We start from the raw sequence: 21,407 nt of genomic DNA on the forward strand, positions 1-21,407 counted from the left end.
AATTTTTGGGATAATACCCTAAAGGCCCTAACATTTCATGAATATTTTAACAAAAAGAAATTATACAAGATTTAGTCACATACGACACGCCGTCCAAGTGTGTTAACTTGATTTGACATTTCTGCTACAGAGTAAACAACTTTTACTTTCCCACCATCTAAAAAGTTTCAAAATACCACTTTCTCACCCAAAATTTATATTATATTATTATCCAAAGCTGATTTTTATGACAAAAATTCTCTCTGTCACTATCATTTGAACCTCCAATCTCCACTCTACAAAACCTATCTCACTCCAACCTTTGATTTCTTACTGATTGTCAGCACCGTAAATCTAGAGTTTTTTAATTTTAGCTGATTTTCTACTGATTCCAGTAATGAATATTTAATCAATCACCACCATTTAATCCACCGGCCTCCATTCTACGAAACCCCTCTTACCTTGGCTCATGGTAACTCGTCGAACGCCTGCTAAGAAAGTGAAGTGTATTTTGGGTATTAAACGAAATATAAACTTTGGGTGGAAAGTGGTATTTTGAAACTTTTTAAGTGGGGAAGTGTTTCTTAAGGCAAACTTGGGTGGGAAAAATTCGCTTACTGTTCTGCTAAAATGCAACATTTCTTCATTAAAAGGTGTTCTAAGTCATATATTCTAAATTTCAGTACACTAATAATGCTTTAAATAAATAAGGAAGCATATATAAGAATTTATGAATTTACTTAACAAAAATTTGAGGATAAAATAAAACTAGATGATAGCCTTGGTAAGAGTTTTATTTGTTCACCCAAAACAATTTGCATCCCATCTTCACTTAACATGGTTTTATAGGAACTTAAACAAAAATGGATCATTTTGGGGATATTTATCAACATGATCAATGAGCTTCTCCAAGAATTGTGCATTTGTCAAGAACAATCCCACAAACTTGGAGGTATAAAAAAGAAGGAAATTCTTCTGGCCGATTCTACAACTTTTGCATTGAATAGGTTATTTTCCTTAGTATTGGGGTTAATCGATACGTAGATATATTTGTTGGGTGTGTGACTAACTTTTGTTGCTTCTCGATCTATATACATGGATAAATCTTGAAGATCTTTTATGCACATCTGATTACAATTTTGTGCCTGAAATCTAAATCCGCCAACCGCTCTAATTAAACACATGACCTTAGCCTATTCCGCGCTGTCCTTTTTTCCTATCTAACCTGCCCCATACTGTTATGTGTTTTTTAGTGTAATCCTTGTTATTCGTAGTTTTTTTGCAGACCGTTAAATTTTCATAAGCTCATTGAATAGAGTATGCTCTCTGTGTCATGAGCCTTAGCTGACGCGTTGAACTCCGCAAATCTTTTTTTCACGTTATTCGGTATGGTGGTCGTTGTGTGTGTTCTTTTCTTTCAGCACATTCCCCCTTATCCACTGTGTGTTTTTGATCTCTGTAACTGCTATACTCTTCCCAGCATCGGATTCTTTCATCCTCCTCATCATATTTTTTGCGTCAGGGACACACCCGCGCCGCTAGCTTCCCAGCACATTCAACGAGACTTGTTCCTTGACCAGAGATTTGTGAAAATTTGGTTTTTGTATATAAACTGTCAAATTAAAGTAGCTGTCATATTAATTTTATTTTAAGTTTTCATTTAAAACACTTATTTAACCCTACATATAATAGTTAATTTAAAATGTTTTGGTACTACTTTAATTAGAATTGTAAAGAGGTCATTTGTTTTATTCTGAGATGAATGAAAGCATCGATATGGGTGCACATTTCATGCTTAATTGTGCTAATTTTGGATTAAAAAAAACTTTTTTATATATCTCATATTTAGTCAAATAAATTTATCATATTAACCAGTCGACCCATTTAAACATCTCTAATTTTAATAGTTACGGCTAGCAATCCTATAAAAACACTTAACAAGAAAAGAAAAAACCACAAAATAATATATGTGTGTATGTGTGTGCGCGTGCGTGCATGCGTGTATGTGTGCTTGTATACGCATCTAAAGCTGATTCGTTCCTAACTCCAGAATAGATGAAGAAGTATCCAACAAGGCTCTGTGCTATGTCAATCTCACCCATAGCTATGAAGATGACTGCTACAAAACCCTTTAATTTACTTAAACAGGTCAAAATCGCCATCTCTCCAAAAGAAGATGGTCAAGAAAATTATCAAAGTCCCTTCTCACAAATGACATCCGAGTCAGAATTCTTATGGAACTAACATCAATTATATCTGCATGGAAAATATTCAAGATCCTCTGTCAATGCAATATTAGAGTTTCGTCGCCTCAGACAAACCATTGCCAACACTTACTGAAAAGTAACAACAAGAAACACAAGTCCGCAAGATTGCAAAATAGAGAAACCTAAAAAAGATTTCGGCACATGGTTAGACATTCTTCCAAGTTAAAGTATGTTCACTTGTGACAACAGTACTCTTAAGAAGTACAATTGTGACCAACAATGCTCATGTAAAGTTACATGAAGTCTACTTGTGACCAAACAATACTCTGTAAGTTAAAGTATTTTCAAGGTTTATAAATATTGTAATTTACTTCATGCAAGGTATGGTTTTTGTAACAAATTTCTCTTATACCAAAGCCTCTCTCATGTAAAAACAGTCTCTGACTAGCTACTCCTAGAAGATATTGGATACACAAATACAAGTTTTCAAATTTATTTTCAATGACATTTTGAATTTATATTTTTTGATTTACTGCATATCCTCCATGATGGTATCATATACATATATATGTATATGATGATAATATATCTAATCTTATCTAGATCTTGGTTAAATAATAATAAAATGCAGAGTAGTAATAAATCGATTACTTTTAAGTCTTTAATCGTGAAACCTTATTATTATTTCTATTATTTGGTTGCATCTTCCATCCTAAAAAATTTAAGTATAAAAGCATAATTTCAAAAAGAATTTAATAATAATAATAATAAAAGGCGGTTTTCAAGATATTGAGAAGGAAGAGTTTTCATAGATGAGATGTATAATGACTAAATGTCTATCTTAATGCTTATTAGTTTAATATATTATATATATATACACATTTTTTTAAAAGAAATTATTATATGAGCTTAAAAGAAAAAATGTGAACTTAAATAATAATTCCCGCAACCAATCTAGACAAGTCAATCCTGTGAAGCCCTTTTTTTCTCAACCAATCTAAACAAGCCAAACCCATTTAAGTCATCCCTAGAATCACCACTAAGCTGTAGATAACTTTGTGTTGCTTACACAGATGAAATCATGGGCTGCGTTTGTTTGACAACCTTAAAAAAAATATTAAATGATTGTTTTTCATTATCTAAAATCTATCTTACAATATTCAACTATTTTAAACCCAAAATAAGTTTGTTAATTAAAAATACCCTCAATAATTTTTTTATAAATTAACAAAAACAACCCTACTCACCCATATTGTCAGATTTTGTCAACTATCGCTAGAAGGTGGCTAGAATATGAGTAAGGCACACTATCGGCTAGATCTAGTCAAAGTGTGTCAATCTGGCCTTTTGACAAAATCCAGGACCAAAGATTTGGTTATTGACGGCTAGATCTTTGGCAACATCTGGCCGTCAATGCGGCTAGATCTAACATTTTTCGACTAGATCCGTGGTGATCTAGCCGGAAAGGCACATAGCAGCAACGACCGACCAAATCTGGTCGATCATGCGCAATGAAACAAGATTTTCGGACCAAATTCCGAGTGGTGGTGGGGAATCTAGCAACTGGGGTGGTGGGAGTTTTTTGTCATTTTAAATTTTTTATTATTAGGGTGTTTAGCTAAATTAAAAAATCTAAGGGTTTTTTTATTAATTTCAAATCTTACCTCGTAATAATAATCCACTCAACTAACAATAAATTTAAAATACTATTCAAAATAATAAAACTAACACACTCAATATTCATAAGTTATGTACATGATACATCAGGAAGGTATTTAGTATTTATCCAATTCCGTTTAATAAATTTATTTTACACAAGACCAGGCCCAATTTGGCCATATTAAATGGACTTAAACTAGGGGTGTTCAAAAGCGGTTAACCGCTTTTTTTAAACGAACCGGTTTTCGGTTCGAGAAAATTCCCGAACTGAAACCGAACCGATTTGGAGGGAAAACCGGTTTTTCTGTTAACCGGTTTTCCCTTTTTTTTATAAAACTTATTTTTTTATTTTTTCCTAATAAATGTAAATATAATAATACTATCCAAATAAAAATTAGACATTCATATATATCCATTGACCACTACTAATAATACATTTAAAAATATTATTATATTTATTTAATAATATATATAATATTATTATATATTTAATATATAAATATTATTTTTATTTAATATATAACATATATATAATATATTTTTTTGTAAAACCGGTTCAAAAAACCGGTTTCGGTTAACTGCTTTTATTTTTTCCGAACCGGAAATTCGATTTTTGAATTTTTCGAACCGTAACCGAACCGTTTTTCGGTTAACCGGTTTTTTTGGTTCAGTCGGTTTTGCATTTTTTTGAACACCCCTACTTAAACTTATTACTACATTAGCTATATTGGGCAATAAAATATAATTTTGATAATTACAAAACTTCGAAACAAAGTATTGAAATATGTTTCCGAAATAAACACTGAGAAAACAATACGATGATTTTGGAAATAGTATTGGGTAGTTGAGTAGGGTGCTTATTACGAGGTAAAATTTAAAAATTAATAAAAAAAAAACCCTTTAGGTTTGCTAATTTAACTAAACACTCCAATATAAAAAATTTTGTAAAATGACAAAAATATCCTCACCACCCCACAGTGCCAGATTCTGGCGACCATCGTCGAATCTGGTTGGAATCTGGCGTTACGATGCAGACTGGTTGATCTGGCCGGTGTGCGTCGACATCTGACCGAAAACCAGATTTGGCTGTCGATGGTCGTCGGTCAACGATGGCCATATCTTTGGCCATCGTTGACGGCCAGATCTGCCTTTTCCGACGTTTGTTACGTCAAGTGACAGATCCGGCTACCACGACGGTGGTTTTCGGAATCTGGTAACTATGGGTGGATGGGGGTATTTTTGTTAATTTAAAAAAAATCTATGGGTGTTTAATAAATAATAAATTAGGGGTCTAAAAGTAATTAAATAAAATATAATAATATTTCCAAATAATAAAACAACAGAATTTTGAGAATAGGGTATAAATTATAAAACCAATCGGATATTCTAGTTATTTTGATTAGAAAACTCAAAGTTGAGAATCGTAATGGAATGTTAACAGAGTAATCAATCAAAATCAGAATAAGTTACAACTAATTAATCAGAATCCACTGACAATTACAGGACTGCTCTCATTCTCCTCTGTCAAAACGCTTCATTCTGTCTTAATTAATGATTCAAAATATCACAATCAATAACTTTGGTAAACTAAATTGAATTCGGATATCTACAGTTTACTCAACTCTCTTCTTAATCCACCAACAAAACCTGTAGCCTAAATTGACATTAAACTAAAGATGCTACCAACATCCTTAGCACCCTTTGTTATTCCCAGAAGCAACACTTTGATCATCAGTATCTAATCTTAGTGTAGTTTCAAGCAATTTTTACAGAATTTTAATATTCAATCGCTAATTAGGGTTCTCAGTTCTTGTATCTTCTTTCTTATAAAGAAAACGGGGCTATCGGTGACAAAGAGTCACCAATACACCCTCCGCAAGCCACTCCAACCTACACCTAAGAACACCTTGCACTGCAAGAGATAACTTGCAGTCGCTTTGCTCTTTTTTTCTTCAATCAAATCCTTCTTCTTTACAACTAAGATAACTAACATTCTCCCCTTTTCTTTAGTATATTATGAATTCATCTAGATACTTTTCTAAGCATCTTAAAACAGAAAATATCTTCTTTTTGTGTGTAAAACTTTTGTTTTGTTTTATCTATGACAATCAAGCTTGGTCCTGTTTCTCTTATGGCACTCTTTGTGAACTCTGAATCTATTAGTAGAGCAGATTTTCCAGAAGGGTTCGTGTTCGGAACAGCTTCTTCAGTTACCAGGTATCATTTTACTTCTTTCTGTATTGATAAAGTTCAGGCAAGGACATTGCCTAACGGAAATGATTCGGCGTGTGGTTGTGAGTTTGAAGAGCTGTAAATGAAGGAAACAAAGGAACTAGTATAGGGACACTTTCACAAGACAACCAGGTCAGAATAATTCAAATACAATATTGCAAAACTACGTTTCAGGACTAATATTGTTATATTTCATATTCCCTATTTTCTTTTTGCAGGGAAAATCTTGGACTTCAGCAATGCAGCAACTGCTGTTGATCAATATCATCGGTTCAAGGTTAGTTCAGAAATTTGACTTCAAAACTTGTATTAGATAGAACTCTATTGCCTGTGCATGTTCAGTCATCTTCGGAAGGTATCAAGTTATAATCAGAAGTAGACACAACAATAAGCTTGTTCATTAAGGAAGTTTTTCTGGCCTAAAAGTAGGGAAATAATTTGATCATTTGGATAGATCTATAACGTCATTTGATAGATTGTTATTATAATCATAGACTAATATAAAATAATTAAGGATATTAGATGATAATGATGATGATGTGTCACCAACAAAATACAATATAAAAAAGCACACGAGGATTCAATAATTCAACTAGAATATAGTCAGATATATATATCAGAGTCAAGTAGAAACCCGTAACTAGACTTTTACTACAAACCAAAGATGAAACAAAATCTTTACAGAGTGATATAGATTTGATGAAGGATCTGGGAATAGATGCAAAGTTTTCCATATCTTGGCCAAGAATCTTTCCAAGTAAGTTCAAAGTCTGGTCCAGAAGTTTTGTTCCCCATTGTTCTTTATTGCCTGTTTTTGCTTACTCCTTCGGAAGTTATCTTTGATAGATGGACACGGGGAAACAAATCAAGAAGGATAAAATTACTACAACAATCTCATAGATGCTTTACTGAGAAAGGTAGCTCAGTGAAATTCACTTGGAATTTACTTTTACATGACTTCTACCTTTCTGAAGCTTTAGCTATGTTGTTTTATCAGGATCCAGCCTTATGTAACACTGTACCATTGGGATCTTCCACAGGCACTTGAAGATAAATATGAAGGATGGTAAGTAGTCAATTGTGTAAGTACATTGAAATGTTACGTGTGATGTTTTCGAGAATACAAACCGAGTTACATAATTGCTTCGAGTAAATGCAGAGAAGATTTGAGCGTATGCATTCACATGCTTCGAAGAATTTGGAGATAGAGTTAAGAACGGATCACTTTCAATGAACCTCATGGTTTTGCATCCAAGGTTATGACACAGGCCTTCAAGCCCCTGGTAGTGTTCATTTTCGGGCATGGTTTTGTAAGCAGGAAAGTCTGCAGTGAACCTACAATTGTAGCTCAAACATTGCTCTCATGCATGCTGCTGATATAGAATGTAAAACGTGAAAAATTCAAGAGAGAGATATTCATCTTCTCTTTTACTATAACACTATTATTTTCTTTAAATAGACATTCCCAATGCTATTTAGGCATATTATTAATATTGAGTATTATTACTGTAACACTTAATTCCAATGCTAGAAAATAGGCATATTATTTTAATATTCAGTAGTACAACTTTTTCCAAGTGAAATCTCAAAATTTCTATTCTAAATGATGTATGAACGTCTCATCTGGTGTTAACATATCATTTAACAAATCAACTTTTTATTTACACATTGTAGCCACATAAAAGAACACCATCATTTGAGATGAAAACTTGGTGATATTATTTAGAAAGAGTTGTATTATTGATTTATTTTTAGATTATTATTTGTTTTATCATACCTATAATGTCTAGACCTTATTATGGTTAGTAAAAAAAAATGTTGGAATGTTTTATATGCAAACTCAAGGGCGGATCCAACCTACTATTTTAAAAAATACTAATATATAATTTATGGATTTTGGTCTACCCTAACAAAAATATTAATGTGTAATTAGTTTTTATTTTGACCCACTCTAACAAAAATTTCTGGATCTGCTACTGTGCAAACTGAAATGTTAACAAGTTAATAGGTATTTTTAAGCTTCATTTTGAAATTAAAATACCACAATAAGTTTTTTTTTTTTTTTTTTTTTTAATAACCAGAGGTGTCTAAGTCAGCTTACACGCACCTCAAGTAATCTTTCGGGACCCTGAAATAATCGACTAGGTAAGAGCTCTAGTGGTCACTCCTATTAACAACTGATGAGAGATTTTAACTCAGAACTTCTTGAATAATACACCTAAGAATCCTCAACTAATCATTCGATTACTCAGGGGTTAGTTTATACCACAATAATTTAACAAATAAACTTTGGAACCCAATCAACTAGGTTGGTTTTGTGGAATTTGCAACATATAGAGGTATTCAAAACGTCACTATACTCATCAGATCTATCAATTTTTATTCACATTCAAGCGAATTTTTTGACTGAAGTGTAAAGCCATTGGCCCATTGCTTGAGAGTAACAACTACTCCATAGAAAATATTTACCACAACTTGTTTGTGTAGCAATACATAACATAGTTTTTATTGGCAATGTGAATGCAGTGGTCAAATCAATAATTGTATAATTACTGAAGTATTACTTATACACTACTGTTTTAAACCTAGAATATTAGGCAATAACGTTAAGTACTACTACCTATAAACTGTTATTTTACATCTTGAATATTAGGCAATAATGTTCATCTTTTAATACAATTGTATTATTGAAGTACTACTACCTATAAACCGTTATTTTAAACCTAGATAAGAAAGTCTCTCGTCTAGAGCCTTATATATAAAAACAATTCTCGTTGTAATAGATGATTGAACAAAAGAATATAAGCTCTATAATAAATTGATGTAGTTTCCATATAAGACTATTATAACATGTTTTTTTATAAAAACTAAGAACTTTCGAACTTTGTAAAGTACAAAATTAATCATTTGGTGTTTGTATTTCTAGCATTATCCTTTCTGAATCGTGATCCTTGTGCCTTGGAAGTCCTCATATTTCCTATGTTTTTATAGATATGTTGTGTGTTGCTCAACGGAAAAGACATATCTACAGTTGACTATACCTTGTTTTTTATCCTATAATACAAACTAAAGATTGTTATCATTTAAAATTATAATATATATATTCAATTTTTTACGATCTTCTTAAGCATCATAGTAATTCATTATTTTAAAAATAAATATATAATATCATGTGTGTTATGCCTGGAAAAGTAGGGCTGATGTAGAGCCCTGTCAGCGCAAATATTCAGAGCTTAGGTAAGTCTAGGTGCCGTTTAGGTGCAGCCACGTCGCGCGCTGACGCAAGAGGCGTGCTCCTGCCAGTGCAGTAGGCGTGCGTCAAGCTGGTGAAAGGCTGAAGATGATCCACATGTCCAATCCCTGCGAGAATCGAGTAAATCACTCGGGCAGGTGAATAACGGGACACAAGGAAGGATTTGGACGAAAATCTGACCCACTTCCTGATTTAGTAATCATTACCTCAATCCATCCCACTATAAATAAATGGCTCCTCTTCCATTTTTGGGATTAGCTAATTTCTCTCTGTAAAAGCACATTTATTTTCTCTTTGTAATCACTTGTAAATCAGCTCGCTAAACGCAACTTGACCTCAGTTTATTAATACAATATCAATGGACGTAAGAATCGCTTGTTTAAACATTTGAACCACTTTAAACATCGTTTCCCATCTCTTATCCATTCTCATACCCCCATTCGCGTGTGTTTTCTAAGTCAGTTCAGCATTTCATACGTGCGTTTAGTTGGTGTCAAAATCACGCATTAACAATGTGCTAGCTACGTATTCATATATAAATGGGTTTTAGAAAATAAATATAAGGAATAATATATATTTTTATTTTGTGAGATATGGTTAGTTTTCTTGCTTCTCTAGACTTCCGATTCTACAACTTTTCATGAAATTGTTTTTTCCTTATTATTTTGGGTTAATTCGATACCTCGTAGGATATTTTTTGTGTTGTGTATAACTTTTTGTTGCTTTGTCGATCTTATACAGGATAAATCTTGAAGATCTTTTATGCACATCTGATTACAATTTTTGCCTGAAAATTCTACAAATTCCGCCAACCGCCTCTAATTAATCACATTCAAAACATTGGCTACTTCTATAAAATGCAAAAATTAATGGAATGATGGACGTAAATTTTAATTAAGCTAATTACGATGTGTCAAGAGTTTCTAATGGGACACTACGCAAAACCTTTTTAGTTGGTACTGGTGGTAGTAGATTTTCTACTATCTAAGAATGAATTATTGTGTTAGATTGATCATCAGCCACTTCTTTCACTACCTCCTCAATCATTAATTTTTTCTTTTGGGAACACTGGAATCTTCCAGAATTCGTGACTTTGAAAGAATTTTGAAATTTTTGGTTTCTTGTATCTAAACTGTCAAATTAAAGTAGCTGTCATATTAATTGTTATTTTAAGTTTTCATTAAAACACTTATTTAACCCTACATATAATAGTTAATTTAAAATGTTTTGGTACTACTTTAATTAGATATGTTAAAGAGGTCATTTCGTTATTTATTCTTAGATGAATGAAAGCATTCGATTATGTCGTGCACATTTCATGCTTATATTGTGCTAATTTTGGATTTAAAAAAACTTTTTTATTTTATATATCTCATATTTAGTCAAATAATTATTTATCATATTAACCGATTCGACCCATTTAACATCTCTAATTTTAATAAGTTACGGCTAGCAATCCTATAAAAACACTTAACAAGAAAAGAAAACCCACAAAATAATATATATGTGTGTATGTGTGTGCGCGTGCGTGCATGCGTGTATGTGTGCTTGTATACGCATCTAAAGCTGATTCGTTCCTAACTCCAAGAATCAGATGAAGAAGTATCCAAACAAGGCTCTTGTGCCTATGTCAATCTCACCCATAGCTATGAAGATGACTGCTACAAAACCCTTTAATTTACTTTAAACAGTTCAAAATCGCCATCTCTCCCAAAAGAAGAATGGTCAAAGAAAATTATCAAAGTCCCTTCTCACAAATGACATCCGAGTCAGAATTCTTATGGATACTAACATCAATTAATATCTAGCATGGAAAAAATATTACAAAGATCCTTTGTCAATGCAACTATTAGATGTTCTGTCGCCTCAGACAAAAACCATTGCCAAAATTATCACTGAAAGTGAAGAACAAGCTAACAAAGTCCTCAAGAAATATCAAGAAAAAAAAAAAAAAAAAAAAGGAAAACCTAAAAAAGATTTACGCACATGGTTAGCAAATTTCTTCAAAAGTTAAAAGTAATGCCCAGTACTTGTGACCAGACAATACTCTTACAAGAAGTACAATTGTGACCAAACAATGCTCATGTAAAGTTACATGAAGTCTACTTGTGACCAAACAATACTCATGTAATGTTAAAGTATTTTCAAGGTTTATAAATATTGTAATTTACTTCATGCAAGGTATGGTTTTTTGTAACCAAATTTCTCTTATACCAAAGCCTCTCTCATGTAAAAACAGTCTCTGACTAGCTACTCCTAGAAGATAATTGGATACACAAATACTAAGTTTTCAAATTTATTTTCAATGACATTTTGAATTTATTATTTTTTGATTTACTGCATATCTCCTCCATGATGGTATCATATACATATTATATGTATATGATTAATAATATATCTAATCTTATCTAGATCTTTTGTTTAAATAATAATAATAGTAGTAATAAATCGATTACTTTTAAGTATTTAATCGTGAAATCTTATTATTATTTCTATTATTTGGTTGCATCTTCCATCCCTTAAAAAATTTTAAGTATAAAAGCATAATTTCAAAAAATGAATTTAAATAATAATAATAAAAAAAAAAGGGGTTTTCAAGATATTGAGAAGGAAAGAGTTTTTCATAGATGAGATGTAGTAAATGACTAAATGTCTATCTTAATGCTTATTAGTTTAAAATATATATATATATATATACACATTTTTTTAAAAGAAATTATTATATGAGCTTTAAAAGAAAAAATGTGAAACTTAAATAACAATTCCCACAACCAATCTTGACTAAGTCAATCCTGTGAAGCCCTTTTTCATCTCAACCCAATCTAAACAAGCCCAAACCCATTTCAAGTCACCCCTAGAATCACTACTAAGCTGTTGATAACTTTTGTGTTGCTTACATAGATGAAATCATGGGCTGCGTTTGTTTGACAACTTTCAAACAAAAAAAATACATGTTTGTTTTTCAATTCTTAAAATCATATCTTACAATATTCAACTATTTTAAACCCACATAAGTTTGTTAATTTAACTAAATACCCTCAATAATTTTTTTATAAATTAACAAAAACAACCCTACTCACCCATATTTGTCAGATTTTGTCAACTATCGCTAGAAGGTGGCTAGAATATGACGTAATGGCACACTATCGGCTAGATCTAGTCAATAGTGTGTCAATCTGGCCTTTTTCGACAAAATCCAGGACCAAAGATTTGGTTATTGACGGCTAGATCTTTGGCCACATCTGGCCGTCAATGACGGCTAGATCTAACATTTTTCGACTAGATCCGTGGTGGATCTAGCCGGAAAAGGCCATAGCAGCACACGACCGACCAAATCTGGTCGATCATGCGCAATGAAACAAGATTTCGACCAAATTCCGATGGTGGTGGTGGGAATCTAGCAACTGTGGGTGGGTGGGAGTGTTTTTGTCAATTTATAAATTTTTTATTATTAGGGTGTTTAGCTAAATTAAAAAATCTAAGGGTTTTTTTATTAATTTTCAAATCTTACCTCGTAATAATAATCCAACTCAACTTAACAATAATATTTTAAAAATACTATTCAAAATAATAAAACTAACACACTCAATATTGAATAAGTTACGTACACGATACATCAGGAAGGTATTTTAGTATTTTATCCAATTCCGTTTAATAAATTTATTTTACACAAGACCAGGCCCAATTTGAGCCATATTAAATGGACTTAAACTTATTACTACAGTCTACATTAGCTAATATTGTGCAATAAAAATATAATTTTGATAATTACAAAACTTAGAAACAAAAGTATAGAAATATGTTTTCAGAAATAAACACTGAGAAAACAATACGATGATTTTGGAAATAGTATTGGGTAGTTGAGTAGGGTGCTTATTACGAGGTAAAATTTAAAAATTAATAAAAAAAAAAACCCTTTAGGTTTGCTAATTTAACTAAACACTCCAATATATAAAAATTTTGTAAAATGACAAAAATATCCTCACCCACCCACAGTGCCAGATTCTGGCGACCATCGTCGAATCTGGTTGGAATCTGGCGTTACGATGCAGACTGGTTAGATCTGGCCGGTCGTGCGTCGATCTGACCGAAAACCAGATTTGGCTGTCGATGGTCGTCGGTCAACGATGGCCATATCTTTGGCCATCGTTGACGGCCAGATCTGGCCTTTTCCGATCGTTTGTACGTCATTGTGACAGATCCCGGCTACCACCGACGGTGGTTTTCGGAATCTGGTAACTATGGGTGGATGGGGGTATTTTTGTTAATTTAAAAAAAAATCTATGGGTGTTTAATTAAATTAATAAACTTAGGGGTCTAAAAGTAATTAAATAAAATATAATAATATTTCCTAAATAATAAAACAAACAGATATTTTGAGAATAGGGTATAAATTAATAAACCAATCGGACTATCTAGTTATTTTGATTAGAAAACTCAAAGCTTGAGAATCGTAATGGAATTGTTAAACATGAGTAATCAATCAAAATCAGAATAAGTTACAACTAATTAATCAGAATCAACTGACAATTACAGGACTGCTCTCATTCTCATCTGTCAAAACGCTTCATTTCTGTCTTAATTAATGATTCAAAATATCACAATCAATAACTTTGGTAAACTAATATTGAATTCCAGGATTATCTACAGTTTACTCAACTCTCTTCTTAATCCCACCAACTAAAACCTGTAGCCTATAATTTGACATTAAACCTAAAGATGCGACCCACATCCTTAGCACCCTTTTGTTTATTCCCAGAAGCAACACTTTTGATCATCAGTATCTAATCTTACGTGTAGTTTCAAGCAATTTCTTTACAGAATTTTAATATTCAATCGCTAATTATGGGTTCTCAGTTTCTTGTATCTTCTTTCTTTATAAAGAAAACGTGGCTATCGGTGACAAAGAGTCACAATACAACCTCCGCAAGCCACTCCAACCTACACCTAAGAACACCTTGCACTGCAAGAGATAACTTGCAGTCGCTTTTGCTCTTTTTTCTTCAATCAAATCCTTCTTCTTTACAACTAAGATAACTAACATNCGGTTTTCAAGATATTGAGAAGGAAAGAGTTTTTCATAGATGAGATGTAGTAAATGACTAAATGTCTATCTTAATGCTTATTAGTTTAAAATATATATATATATATATACACATTTTTTTAAAAGAAATTATTATATGAGCTTTAAAAGAAAAAATGTGAAACTTAAATAACAATTCCCACAACCAATCTTGACTAAGTCAATCCTGTGAAGCCCTTTTTCATCTCAACCCAATCTAAACAAGCCCAAACCCATTTCAAGTCACCCCTAGAATCACTACTAAGCTGTTGATAACTTTTGTGTTGCTTACATAGATGAAATCATGGGCTGCGTTTGTTTGACAACTTTCAAACAAAAAAAATACATGTTTGTTTTTCAATTCTCAAAATCATATCTTACAATATTCAACACTATTTTAAACCCACATAAGTTTATTAACTTAACTAAACACCCCCAACAATTTTTTTATAAATTGACAAAAACACCCCTATTCACCCATATTTGTCAGATTTTATTAACCATTGCTAGAAGGTGGCTAGAATATGGCGTAATGGCACACTACCGGCTAGATCTGGTCAGTAGTGTGTTAATCTGGCCTTTTTTAGCGAGATCCAAAGCCAAAGATCTGGTCATTGACGGCTAGATCTTTAACCACATCTGGTCGTCAATGATGGTTAGATCTAACATTTTCGGCTAGATCCGTGGTGGATCTAGTCGGAAAAGGCCATAGTAGCGCACGACCGACCAAATCTGGTCGATCATGTGCAATGAAACAAGATTTCGACCAAATTCTGATGGTGGTGGCCGGAATCTAGCAACTGTGGGTGGATGGGAATGTTTTTGCCAATTTATAAACTTTTTATTATTGGGAGTGTTTAGCTAAATTAAAAAATCTAAGGGTTTTTTTGTTAATTTTTAAATCTTACCTCGTAATAATAATCCAACTCAACTTAACAATAATATTTTAAAAATACTATTCAAAATAATAAAACTAACACACTCAATATTGAATAAGTTACGTACACGATACATCAGGAAGGTATTTTAGTATTTTATCCAATTCCGTTTAATAAATTTATTTTACACAAGACCAGGCCCAATTTGAGCCATATTAAATGGACTTAAACTTATTACTACAGTCTACATTAGCTAATATTGTGCAATAAAAATATAATTTTGATAATTACAAAACTTAGAAACAAAAGTATAGAAATATGTTTTCAGAAATAAACACTGAGAAAACAATACGATGATTAAGTTATTTTGATTAGAAAACTCAAAGCTTAAGAATCGTAATGTAATGGTTAAACATGAGTAATCAATCAAAATCAAAGAAAATGATAGAGCCATCGAAGGTTGCGTACTGAATCTGTGCACCGAATGACGTGATAAAATCTTGACCGTTGATTAATATAAATCGATAATGAATCAACGGTCAAGATTTTTATCACATCATTCGTTGCACAAATTCAGTGTACAATCATCGATAACTGTAGCATTACTCCAAAATCAAAATCAGAATAAGTTACAACTAATTAATCAGAATCAACTGACAATTACAGGACTGCTCTCATTCTCATCTGTCAAGACGCTTCATTTCTGTCTTAATTAAATGATTCAAACTATCACAATCAATAACTTTGGTAAACTAATATTGAATTCCAGGATTATCTACAGTTTACTCAACTCTCTTCTTAATCCCACCAACTAAAACCTGTAGCCTATAATTTGACATTAAACCTAAAGATGCGACCCACATCCTTAGCACCCTTTTGTTTATTCCCAGAAGCAACACTTTTGATCATCAGTATCTAATCTTACGTGTAGTTTCAAGCAATTTCTTTACAGAATTTTAATATTCAATCGCTAATTATGGGTTCTCAGTTTCTTGTATCTTCTTTCTTTATAAAGAAAACGTGGCTATCGGTGACAAAGAGTCACAATACAACCTCCGCAAGCCACTCCAACCTACACCTAAGAACACCTTGCACTGCAAGAGATAACTTGCAGTCGCTTTTGCTCTTTTTTCTTCAATCAAATCCTTCTTCTTTACAACTAAGATAACTAACATTCTCCCCTTTTCTTTAGTATATTATTGAATTCATCCTAGAAACTTTTCTTAAGCATCTTAAAATAGAACTTATATTTCATTTTTTGTGTAAAACTTTTGTTTTTGTTTTATCTATGACAATCAAGCTTGTCCTGTTTCTCTTATGGCACCTCTTTGTGAACTCTGAATCCATTAGTAGAGCTGATTTTCCAGAAGGGTTCGTGTTCGGAACAGCTTCTTCAGCTTACCAGGTATCATTTTACTTTCTTTCTGTATTGATAAAGTTCAGGCAAGGACATTGCCTAACGGAATAATTCACGGCGTGTGGTTGTTGAAGTTTGAAGGAGCTGTAAATGAAGGAAACAAAGGAAATAGTATATGGGACACTTTCACAAGACAACCAGGTCAGAATAATTCAAATACAATATTGCAAAACTACGTTTCAGGACTAATATTGTTATATTCATATTCCCTGTTTTTCTTTTTGCAGGGAAAATCTTGGACTTCAGCAATGCAGACACTGCTGTTGATCAATATCATCGGTTCAAGGTAAGTTCAGAAATTTGACTTCAAAACTTGTATTAGATAGAACTCTATTGCCTGTGCATGTTCAGTCATCTTCGGAAGGTATCAAGTTATAATCAGAAGTCAGAACACAACAATAAGCTTGTTCATTAAGGAAGTTTTTCTGGCCTAAAATGTAGGGAAACAATTTGATCATTTGGATAAGAATCTATAACGTCATTTGATAAATTGTTATTATAATCATACGACTAATATAAAAATAATTAAGGATATTTAGATGATAATGATGATGATGTGTCACCAACAAAATACAATATAAAAAAGCACACGAGGTATTCAATAATTCAACCTAGAATATAGTCAGATATTTATATATATATATATATATATCAGAGTCAATAGAAACCCGTAACTAGACTTTTACTAACAAACCAAAGATGAAAACAAAATCTTTACAGAGTGATATAGATTTGATGAAGGATCTGGGAATAGATGCATACAGATTTTCCATATCTTGGCCAAGAATCTTTCCAAGTAAGTTCAAAGTCTGGTCCAGAAGTTTTGTTCCCCATTGTTCTTTATTGCCTGTTTTTGGCTTACTCCTTCGGAAGTTTATCTTTGATAGATGGAACAGGGGAACCAAATCAAGAAGGAATAAATTACTACAACAATCTCATAGATGCTTTACTGGAGAAAGGTAGCTCAGTGAAATATCACTTGGAATTTACTTTTTACATGACTTCTACCTCTTCTGAAGCTTTAGCTATTGTTGTTTTATCAGGAATCCAGCCTTATGTAACACTGTACCATTGGGATCTTCCACAGGCACTTGAAGATAAATATGAAGGATGGTTAAGTAGTCAAATTGTGTAAGTACATTGAAATGTTACGTGTGATGTTTTCGAGAATACAAACCGAGCTTACATAATTGCATTCGAGTAAATGCAGAGAAGATTTTAAGCGCTATGCATTCACATGCTTCGAAGAATTTGGAGATAGAGTTAAGAACTGGATCACTTTCAATGAACCTCATGGTTTTGCAATCCAAGGTTATGACACAGGCCTTCAAGCCCCTGGTAGATGTTCCATTTTCGGGCATGTGTTTTGTAAGATAGGAAAGTCTGCAGTTGAACCTTACATTGTAGCTCATAACATCTTGCTATCTCATGCTGCTGCTTATCATAGCTACCAGAGAAATTTCAAGGTACTAATTTTCACAAAAAAGGAACAAAATAAGAGGAGCATTTTACAATACCTCTTTGATTCTCCTGTTAAATTTACATTTGTGCTTTTCTTTTCAATTTACTTATACATGGGATTTTCCAGGAAGAACAAGGAGGTGTAATTGGGATAGCACTTAATGCTAAATGGTATGAACCGATATCTGATAAAGATGAGGACAAAGATGCAGCAAAAAGAGCGGTAGATTTTGGAATTGGATGGTATTACTATTATCTTATGCAAATATCCAATTCACCACACTTTACGAGGAATCAATTCCTTAAGTATAACAAAATTGTGAATCAGGTTCCTTGATCCACTTTTCTTTGGAGAATATCCATTTTCAATGACAAGGCTTGTTGGCGAGAGACTACCAAAGATTTCACCAGAGATTTCCAAAGTACTTATGGGGTCCTTGGATTTTATTGGCCTAAATCATTACACCACATTATATGCCCGGAATGACAGGACTGGAATTCAGAAACTAATTCTGCAGGATGCTTACTCTGATGCTGCTGTTATTACTACTTGTAAGAAACCAAGCAACAATTCTTTACATTCAAAGATTAAACATTGTCAAATTAATTGAAAGAAGCTGATGATCTTCTTTCATCTCTTGACTTGTAGGTTTTCGTGGTGGAATTGCAATCGGAGAAAGAGTATGTCCAAACAACTTACTGGGGTCTAAGATATAAATTATAGGTTTCAAATAAAAGCCAGCTGATAGCCTGATATACACTTGCTCCTCCAGGCAGCTTCCCGCTGGCTGCACATCGTGCCACGGGGCATCCGAGAGTTGGCGAAATATGTTAAAGATAAGTATGGGAATCCTCCTGTAGTTATAACAGAAAATGGTGAGTATTTTTGTATTCAAAAGCTTTGAATTCGAACTCTTTGATATGTTATATGAGTTTCAATTCATGGTTACAGGTATGGACGATCTAAATAGTCCCTTGATAGCTTTAGACAAGGCTTTACAGGATGACAAGAGAATAAGATACCATAGAGACTATCTTTCAAACCTTTCTGCTGCAATAAGGTAATGGCAAATTATCAACCAATTTGACTTGAATTCCTACAGTTAACATCATCGAAAGAATAGATGCTATACTTTTTGTTTGAGGTGGCTAACAGAAAACTGAATGATTGACATTACAGGCAAGACAAATGTGATGTAAGAGGTTACTTTATTTGGTCTTTGCTTGACAACTGGGAATGGAACTCTGGCTATACTGTCCGTTTTGGACTGTACTTTGTGGATTACAAAAACAACTTGACAAGAATTCCTAAAACTTCAGCTAAATGGTTCAAGTCTGTACTCAGGTTACAAACTGATCAGAGCAACCAAATTTAATTATAGTTTCTGTATCAAGCAAACATGTACCATTCTTACAAAATTAGAAAATAAGAAAGAATCAAAGGAAGATTTTTTTTCTCAACCAATACATATATGTTCCATTTTATCTTTTGGAAATGAAAATGGGATATTAACCCAACAATGAAAATTTTTGGGATAATACCCTAAAGGCCCTAACATTTCATGAATATTTTAACAAAAAGAAATTATACAAGATTTAGTCACATACGACACGCCGTCCAAGTGTGTTAACTTGATTTGACATTTCTGCGAAAGAGTAAACAACTCTTTCCCACCCAAGGTTTGCCTCAGTGGCTTTCCCACCTAAAAAGTTTTAAAATATCATTTTCTCACCCAAAGTTTATATTATGTTATTATCCAAAGTTGATTCTAATAGCAAAAATTCACTTCGTCACCAATTTAAACCTCCAATCTCCTCTCTATAAAATCCCTCTCACTCCGACCCTTGATTTTTGTCATTTTCAGCATCGTAAATCTAGGGTTTCCATTTTTAGCTAATTTTCTACTTATTCAGTGGCTAATATTTATCAGTCTACTATCAATCCACCGGTCTCCACTCTACAAAAACTCTTATTTGGCTCTTGGAACTCGTCGAAGCCGGCTAAGAAAGTGAAATGTTTTTGGGTATTAAACGAAATATAAACTTTAGTTGGAAAGTGGTATTTTGAAACTTTAGGGTGGAAAAATGTTATTAAGGCAAACCGTGGGTGGGAAAAATTCGCTTACTCTTCTGCTAAAATACAATATTTCTTCATTAAAAGGTGTTCTAAGTCTATATATCTAAATTACAGTACACTAATAATGCTTTAAATAAATAAGGACATATATAAGAATTTTTGAATTTACTTAACAAAATTTTGAGGATAAAACTAGATGATAGCCTTGGTAAGAGTTTATTTGTTCACCCAAAACAATTTGCATCCCCTCTTCACTTAACATGGTTTAGGAACTTAACAAAATGGATCATTTTGGGGATATTTATCAACATGATCAATGAGCTTCTCCAAGAATTGTGCATTTGTCAAGAACAATCCCACAAACTTGGAGGTATAAAAAAGAAGGAAATTCTTCTGGCTTCATGTTGGAATATGAACACTTTTGGTAATTGATGAAGAAAAGGCATCAAGAAGGAAAGGCAAGTAAGAAGAAAAGGCCAACAAGAAGAAAAGGAATTTAAGTTTTGGGCAAATTTCTAGTTTAGGAATTTGTAATTGAAGAATATTTGTTTTCCTTTTCTTTGAGTTTACTAGGAAAGAAGAATTTGTTTAGGACTTTATTTAAGTTAAAATAAGAGAATGATTTAAATTATAAGAGTTCTATTAGGATAGAGAATATGATACTAATAGAAAAGAATGTCTTATTTTACTTATAAATAAGGGAGTTAGAATCAATTCAAGATAATGAGAGAGGAATAAGAGAAAGAGAGAATGGAGGATACAAGGGGTTTGAGGTAAGGGTACTACAGGTATCGAGTAAATAACAAAGGGTATTAAACACCATAGGAACGGATGTCCGCCTAAGTAAAGGTACTGGTTGATGGTGTGATAAAACACTATATCGTATTTACATTATTATAGTGAAAACCCTCTCATCCGTGGATGTAGGCAGTTATGCGAACCACGTAAAATATCGTGTGCCTTTTTATATTGTTATTGCTGTTCTTTATTTTTATGTTTTACTCTCCGATTTTTAACATGGTATCAGAGCAATTAGTTGTATTGCGCTGTGATTCTAACACTTCATTCTTCTCTCATACTATCCTTCAAATATAAATTTATGCCGAGAGATTGAAGAAAAGGAAAGCGCAGAGTAGGGAAGCAATGACTCAATTATCTCTATTGTACAAACCGCTATACTGC

General features: G+C 32.7%; 1 protein-coding gene across 1 annotated transcript; it reads left to right on the plus strand.

Moving 5' to 3' along the window:
- The first annotated feature begins 16,402 nt into the window (after window positions 1-16,402).
- LOC116114304 (putative beta-glucosidase 41) lies at window positions 16,403-19,609 on the plus strand. The gene is made up of 13 exons (XM_031400454.1): window positions 16,403-16,675; window positions 16,762-16,828; window positions 16,915-16,973; window positions 17,408-17,483; window positions 17,575-17,646; window positions 17,731-17,818; window positions 17,898-18,153; window positions 18,276-18,391; window positions 18,477-18,700; window positions 18,798-18,829; window positions 18,922-19,024; window positions 19,101-19,209; window positions 19,329-19,609. The coding sequence occupies exons 1-13, from the start codon at window positions 16,559-16,561 to the stop codon at window positions 19,522-19,524; spliced, it is 1,515 nt and encodes a 504-aa protein (XP_031256314.1). The 5' UTR covers window positions 16,403-16,558; the 3' UTR covers window positions 19,525-19,609.
- The last annotated feature ends 1,798 nt before the right edge of the window (window positions 19,610-21,407 follow it).

The sequence above is a fragment of the Pistacia vera genome, unplaced genomic scaffold (assembly GCF_008641045.1).
Source record: "Pistacia vera cultivar Batoury unplaced genomic scaffold, PisVer_v2 Contig706, whole genome shotgun sequence".
NCBI classification, from domain to species: domain Eukaryota; kingdom Viridiplantae; phylum Streptophyta; class Magnoliopsida; order Sapindales; family Anacardiaceae; genus Pistacia; species Pistacia vera.